The 7,472-nt window shown below is 43.4% G+C and overlaps 1 protein-coding gene across 1 annotated transcript in view; it reads left to right on the top strand.

Moving 5' to 3' along the window:
* The first annotated feature begins 5,955 nt into the window (after positions 1-5,955).
* sema3bl (sema domain, immunoglobulin domain (Ig), short basic domain, secreted, (semaphorin) 3bl) overlaps positions 5,956-7,472 on the top strand; it is a 54,457-nt gene continuing 52,940 nt past the window's right edge. Inside the window, exon 1 of the mRNA XM_061766067.1 lies at positions 5,956-6,391. Within this exon, the coding sequence (XP_061622051.1) occupies positions 6,289-6,391 (103 nt within the window). The 5' untranslated portion in view covers positions 5,956-6,288. The remainder of the gene's footprint in view (positions 6,392-7,472) is intronic.

Genomic DNA, 7,472 nt, shown 5'->3' with positions numbered 1-7,472 from the left:
CTCTGTTTTCATTTACTGAAAAGCCTTTTTGAAAATATTCCAGCCAAGGAGGAGGACTTTCCAAAACATTTGAAAGTTTGTGTGTCAACGTTTTTATCCCCACTTGTCTCTTAAATAGTCAAAATCATGAGCCGCTCTGTAATTGATAAGAAAATGTAGTTATACTTGTTTTTTCCGTTTATGTTTTATTGTTAGGTGAAAAGATTTTATTGCATGCCATGATGTACAGTATATACAAAGATTTTAAATATAAAATATAAACGTAGTAAACTAGCAAGCTACAAAAAAAAATGTCTCTAGTGAAGACATTAATTGTAGCAACATTGCTCAACAAACTCAAAAACTCAAACTCAAATGCCAAAATGATATTACTGTTCTCAAAATGTATTCAACGCTCAAATATAAGACCCATCCATCCATCCATCCATCCATCCATTTTCTACATTGCTTGTCGTCATTCGGGTCGTGTGTGATCTGGAGCCCATCCTAGCTGAGCTTTGGTGAGACGTGGAACACACCCCAGATTGGTCTCTGGACTGTCCCTAATAAATAACTAAATGTTGTCCAGTAACTAGCAAATATGATGAACACGATCGCTACCTTTATTTTTAAAGTCCCCTAACTTTGGGCTAAATCCTTCTTCAGTCATATGCATTCCTTGAAATCCAAATCGTGCTAACGTATATTTTTTTTCTACAGCTAACTGGGTCATAATGCAGCTCCAATTGTGATGCTAATAATAACACACTGAGCGACATTAGAACCCATCCCTAGTGTTGCTGCTACATTGAATGTCATGCAGATCGCACAATGATTATATGAACAATGACTAAAAAGCTGGCCAATCATAGTAAAGTTGGACTGTGGTTGAAGGCGGGACTAAAAAGGCAAGTTATAATACAAACCAGACGGGTTCAGAAGGAAATTAACTCAATGGTAAAGTAGTCTAGAGTGTCACTTTTTGTCACTTCTAGAAAAGTGGAGGTGTCCCGCAGGGAAATAAAAAGACATATGGTCTGGATAGCTTGGGCTCGCCAGGACACTCTCTCAGCATTCACACACACATTTCTGGGGGAATTGTAATAACTACTTTCCATCAACGACTTCCTCTGACGAGTTATGGCAGCGATCTAGCGGAAGGAGCGGTGTGGCTGCTGTTTGTGAAATTTCATTAACTCATTCACTGCCAGCCTTCCCAGTTAACATGGATATTGGACTTCGAAAGCCGTCAATGGCAGTGAATGTGTTAAGTTTCCTTTAATTTGCTTGTGGCCTCCAATTGCCACTTTGATTGTCTATTTGTCCTTCAGTCTACGCTGTGACAAGTGCCGTCCAATCAGGAGCCGCAGGCGTCAACAGGCAATTTTGATGTCTGTCACTATCAGGGTTACTTGATTGCCTAGGTTCTTCATGATGTTCAACATTTTCTATAAAATTGTCCAATTTGGTGCTCATGGTAAATTAGATTGTTTGGTCTAATTGGAGGTCGGCTCTTTCCCGAGTACCCTTCTTGTGACGTATTTTATGGTAATGTCGCACTCAGTGTTTTCCTTGATATATCACAACTACTTTTCTTAAAAAACTATGACTGTCTTCTTGGAAAATTCCAACTGTTTTCTTTAGCATAGCGTCATTTTCATAGTCACAATTATGTTCTTGTTTTTTTTTTTTTTTAAACATAGCCTTGATGCTTCTTGTAATAATCAAACAACACTTCCTTTTGTTCCACAGTAGAGAAAAAAAGAAGTAGCATGTTGAAGCTACAATCCACAACTATTTTTTGTTGAAACAAAAGTAATTTTCACGCAAGCCACTACAAGAGTCGATTACAGAATGCGGATTAAGCCTATCAGCTTCTGATACAGCTTGCTATATTTTTCAATATTTATTTCTTTTATGTTTAGTGACTATCCTATACATTGCCCGCGCAGGATCACTTGGTGGCGATCTAAAATTACGGAGAAGAAATGAAATATTTTACCTACGAACGGGCAGGCCCATATATGGACAGCACGCAGGTCGACTGAGCCATAGAGAACGGAGAAAGCACACGGGGTTGGAAGGAGCAGGCGGAGGCCGGACAAGCATTTAGCCTACGTCATATCAAAGCGACGAAGGCTTTGTTGTAATGCTGGATTCCAGTGTTAGAAATGGTGGATGACAGCGTTCATTTCATCAGTCCGCCTGAACAATAGCAGTGGAATTAGACCGCACTTGAAACACAGAGATCTCAGCAATAACTACCTAAATAGCACTGTTACACAAGACTGGGAGAGACAATGGGATCAAAACAGAGATGGACTACATCTGTGGTTTCCTAAAGCGAGTATGTCGTGCCACTCGGTTAGAAATGTCGCCTTAGTTTAATACGTTCCTCATGGAAAACAAAACCTGTTGCGAAAGTGGGAGGGCTTTCAAATGAGTCTTCCACAAAGCTATGAGACACACGATTCTTCTCAAGCATACAGCATTCCTGCTTATACTTTGACACTCCACTACTCTTCCACCTTCCCAACCAGCAGGAAGCGCAAGGGGAGCCTCTTTCTCGCTTCAAAACAAGTGTTCCCAAGACTCATGCTTGTGGTAACACTGACACCTTGAATGGCTCCCACCTGACCCTGCCACGACCCCTGTGTTCACTTGGACTCGAGTGTGAATAGATGCAAAAGAGTGGGGCGGATGTACCCCACAACTTAATTAAACTACTGAACACGTCCCGCCGTGGGAGAGAAATGTGGGGACGTTGTCTTTGTCTACATTGTCACCTAAAATTGGAAATCTGAAAATGTCAATTTAAATGTGTCTTATAGAAAGCACAATGGCCTCGTGGTTAGCATATGTGCCTCACAGAGGTTAAGTGAAGACTCTCATAATCGCCCATCGGTGTGAATGCTGGTTGTTGTCTGTAGGTGCCTTGCAATTGGCTGGCAACTAGTGCACAGTTAACGCACTCCAAGGCTCAAAAAGTCTCATTGCTGATGTGATGTGTGATGTGATGATTGAGAAAAAAAACACCCGGACTCACCCCTCATTATTCTCGGGGACTTTAACAAAGCTAAACTCAACCACGAACTCCCTAAATACAAGCAGCACATCGACTGTCCTACCACTAAATAACGCATACCGTGCCATTCCTCGTGCCGCCCTGGGCTCGTCGGATCGCTGCTTAATTCACTTAATACCGACATACAGGCAGGAACTTAAATGCGCGAAGCCTACAGTGAAAACAGTGAAAAAGTGGACCAATGAAGCAAAGATGGAACTTCAGAGCTGCTTAGACTGCACAGACTGGAGTGTCTTTGGAAATTCAGCTGACAGCCTGGATGAATATACGGACACTGTCACATCCTATATCAGTTTCTGTGATGATGTGTGTGTACCAATAAAGTCATATTTGAAAAGGACACTTTCACAACCGAAACCCACCCAGCCGTACCGCCGACCACAATCACACCTCTGACTTCTGCGTTCACCATCCACGAACAGGATGTGAGACGCTTCTTCAAACAACAAAAGACTAACAAAGTGGCAGGCCCAGACCATGTGTCTCCATCCTGCCTCGAAGTCTGTGCAGACCAGCTCCCTCCAGTCTTCACACAGATCTTTAATAAATCTCTGGAACTGTGCGAAGTACCATCCTGTTTCAAACGCTCCACCATCATTCCAGTCCCCAAGGAACCTGCAATCTCGGGTCTGAATGACTACTGTCCTGTCGCCTTGACATCTGTGGTCATGAAGTCCTTTGAACGTCTCGTGCTGGACCACCTCAAGACCGTCACAGGTCCCCTGCTGGACCCCTGCAGTTTGCCTACTGAGCGAACAGGTCTACAGATGATGGAGTCAACATGAGACTGCACTTCATCCTAGAAAGTCGAGACCTCCGAGTTCCTGGGAATTACAGTCTCTCAGGACCTGAAGTGGGCGATCAACATCAACTCCGTCCTCAAAAAGGCCCAGCAGAGGATGTACTTCCTGCGGCTTCTGAGGAAGCACGGCCTGCCACGGGAGCTGCTGAGGCGGTTCTACACAGCGGTCATCGAATCTGTCCTGTGTTCTTCCATCACAGTCTGGTTTGATGCTGCTACAAAAAAGGAAAAACTCCGACTGCAACGGACAATCAAAACTGCTGAAAAGATTGTCGGTACCCCCCTACCCACCCTTGAGGACTTGCACGCTGCCAGAACTAAGACAAGAGCGTGCAAAATCCTCTCGGACCCTGAAAAAATCCCTTCCAGCTCCTTCCCTCAGGTAGGCGCTACCGAACAATGCAAACTAGAACTAGCAGCCATTCCAACAGCTTCTTCCCTCTTGCCATCAACTTCTTAAACAGCTAAGCTACAATTCCATTGCAACATGCTGGCAATTTTTGGTCTTTTTGTCTTGAGTTTGTTGTCACATTTCTGTGGGGCCAATGATACATTACTCGTGCACTCGCTGCGGTAGTCTCGCCACGCTGCACTATTTGCATATCTGTTGTTGACCAATACTGGCCACTCATGCCAGAGTAGGATCTGCTCCATTTGCACACTGATTGAGGAGTATCTGCAACATTTGCACAATCGACATTGTCCCAGATTATCGCACTACTAGTCACTTAAAACTGCATACAGCAACTGTGCCCTTTGCACAATGGTCATTGTACCGGACTATTGTGAGATTCAAACTGCTCTAATTGCTAGAGAAACGGCATACACTTGCATTGCTTGAGGACTGTGCATCTTTTTACACAATTGTAAAAACAAAAACAAAAATAATAATAATAATAATGTACCAGATTTTATTGCTCAGTGTTTTTCTCAATGTCTTTATGTCTCAAAATTGTTCTCTGTCGATTGACCGTCTGTTGTCGTACTAGAGCGCCTCCAAGTACCGGAGACAAATTCCTCGTGTGTTTTTTGGACATACTTGGCAAAATAAAGATGATTCTGATGTAAGAGTCGAATGGTACAGTTTTACTGGTTCAATTACGTGACTCCTAGACGCTGCACGGTTAGACATTTTGTGGGGTTTTTACAGTAACTTACTGGCAACACTGTTGGCAGTAAGTTACAGTCAACCTGATCACAGTAACTTACTGACAACAGTGTCAAAGCACTGTTTCTATTCATTGTGATGCTAATGAGATACAAAAGGGAGGCGGGATCTTTTTTGGCTTGCTGAAGTCGACCAGGTAATGTCACTTAACAAACACGATGTCACTCTGTTGCACACGACCCACATTCAGGGTTTCATGAAAAAGAGTGCAAAATACACGTAATGCGACATTCAACTAACTACGGGTAAAATAAACACACTTGATCAATGTTACATTAATCCTTATCGTTAATGAACATTAAGGATGAATGTCTTTAGTACGGCAACAGCAGTTCAACATTTTACGGCGCAATGCGTGCTTCACAATTGTGCTGCATGCAAAGTAAAGTGACGTCAACCAAAATCTTAATGACTGTAAAAATCACTTTCAAGTATTTTACTAGAAGGTACGTGGTAAATAACTAGAATTTACAGGAATGTCTAAAAGTGTAGCAACCAATGCTACATCATGTGTTGTGATACATGTAATCTTCAATCTTGCTCTGTTTGGCGACCAATCGGCCCTTTGCCCAAAAGTCAGGCGGATTAGGTTCCAGCTCCCTGTGACCCTGAACAAGATGCGCAGTGCAGAGAATGGATGGATGGCTGGTCAACATGAACAAAAAATCCTGCATCTGTACTTTCTTTTTTTTTTGTTATCAAGATCTAGATCCATACCCCACCCCGACACTGATTTGCACAGAAATCGGTTTTGCTACAAACAAACACAATCGCACATACTACTGGGAATGGTGTGTTCCTTCAAGAGTGGATTCCACACGATGCAGTTGTGCAGAGAAAGAGAGAGAAAGAGAGAGAGAGAGAGAGAGAGAGAGCGAGAGAGAGAGGCGTGGTGCTCCTTTCCTGGCTCCAACCATACAGTACTTGTCTTCTCATGTGTTGGAAGCACTGAGGAAGTGCAGGAGCAGTCCCAACCCGAGTGAGTCAGTCAGTCCATCAGCGCGCCCAGAGAGACGCGCACACCGCCTGCTCGCAATCCACAGCCATCTGCGCATCCACAGCCTTTTTGTTTGCTTGGTTTTTTTTGGGGGGGGGGGGACACAAACAACTCCTCATGTAGACTCTCCGGGATAGGAGGACCTTTCCCGGGTTTACATTCCTGGAATAATTCAGTCCGATGGTTTAGAGGGCCTCTTAAAGTTGAGGAGTCAGTCTTGCCTGAAGAAGAATATTTCATCCAGAAAAAAAAAAAAAATGACAGGACTTACTCCCATTTGCATTTTTTGGGCGCTCCTCGCCACTTGCGTCTCTTCAGGCAGCAAGTCAAATGTGCCGCGCCTCAGACTCTCCTATAAAGGTACATCTATCTATCTATCTATCTATCTATCGGTCTGTCTATCTATCTATCTATCTATCTATCTATCTATCTATCTATCTATCTATCTCTCTCTCTCTCTCTCTCTCTCTCTCTCTCTCTCGCTCTCTCGCTCTCTCTATCCATCTATGCAGGTGGTTAGGGTTAGGGTTAAGGCTTGTTGAACATTTCAACATTATCGTCGAATGCAGTGATTCATTCCCGAACAGTGTCCCGTCAGGTAGCATCAGGTGTGCTGCGGAAAATTATGCAATTTTACAAAATTGGTCCAAATACATAGATATATTTTTTTTGACTACAAGTAACGTATGATTGGCCGTCTATCTATGCCAGCGATGTGTAGTGACAGGTAGAACAAATGATGCATAGCAGAAGGAGAAAAAAGATTCCTTTTTTGTGACACAGAAGTTTCTTCGGATGTCAAATACAGTCTCTCTGCATCGGCTCAATAAAGGTTGGGAAACACAATGTGCCTTTTCGGCTTCTGCTTTTTTTGTGGGCGTCCTGCAGTGGAGCTTTTACTGTACAGTTCGGAGGGCGGGGTGCCAGCGGGATGAGAGCCGGAGGTCATTTGGCGAAGGTCGGCTCTTCTGCGGGATGTGATTCTCTCGTTATTGGAGTTTATTAGCAGCGGCGAGGAGGATGTTGGCTAATTTATGAAGAGGGATGGGCGACCGTAAAATGACTTAGAAACTACCGAGCTCATTTCTTCAACACTGTCAACTGTATTCGAGTCTTGTTTTCTTGCTAGATGTGGATTGCGTTACTGCTGAGGCGTGAATGTTCAGAGGCATTGTTGCATGACGGACAAAAAATGCTGACATTGAGTACTTGCGTGAGTGCTGAATATTCAGCACTGTTCTATTCTGTGTCCAAATCTGCACTTTTTTGCTGTTTTGTATACTAAAAGCATACTTGTGAATGCTGACAATGGCACGGGTCGGACCCGATCTTGTTTCGACAAAGCGTCATTTCTCAACCGATAAGCTTTTGATCTGATAGCAGGACATTTATCAGTTTAATACTTATGTTTCTTCGCATCAACACTGGTCAGAAACCCCCC

The sequence above is a fragment of the Phyllopteryx taeniolatus genome, chromosome 1 (genome assembly GCF_024500385.1).
Source record: "Phyllopteryx taeniolatus isolate TA_2022b chromosome 1, UOR_Ptae_1.2, whole genome shotgun sequence".
Lineage (NCBI taxonomy): Eukaryota > Metazoa > Chordata > Actinopteri > Syngnathiformes > Syngnathidae > Phyllopteryx > Phyllopteryx taeniolatus.
This window is presented reverse-complemented; position numbering and strand designations above follow the sequence as displayed.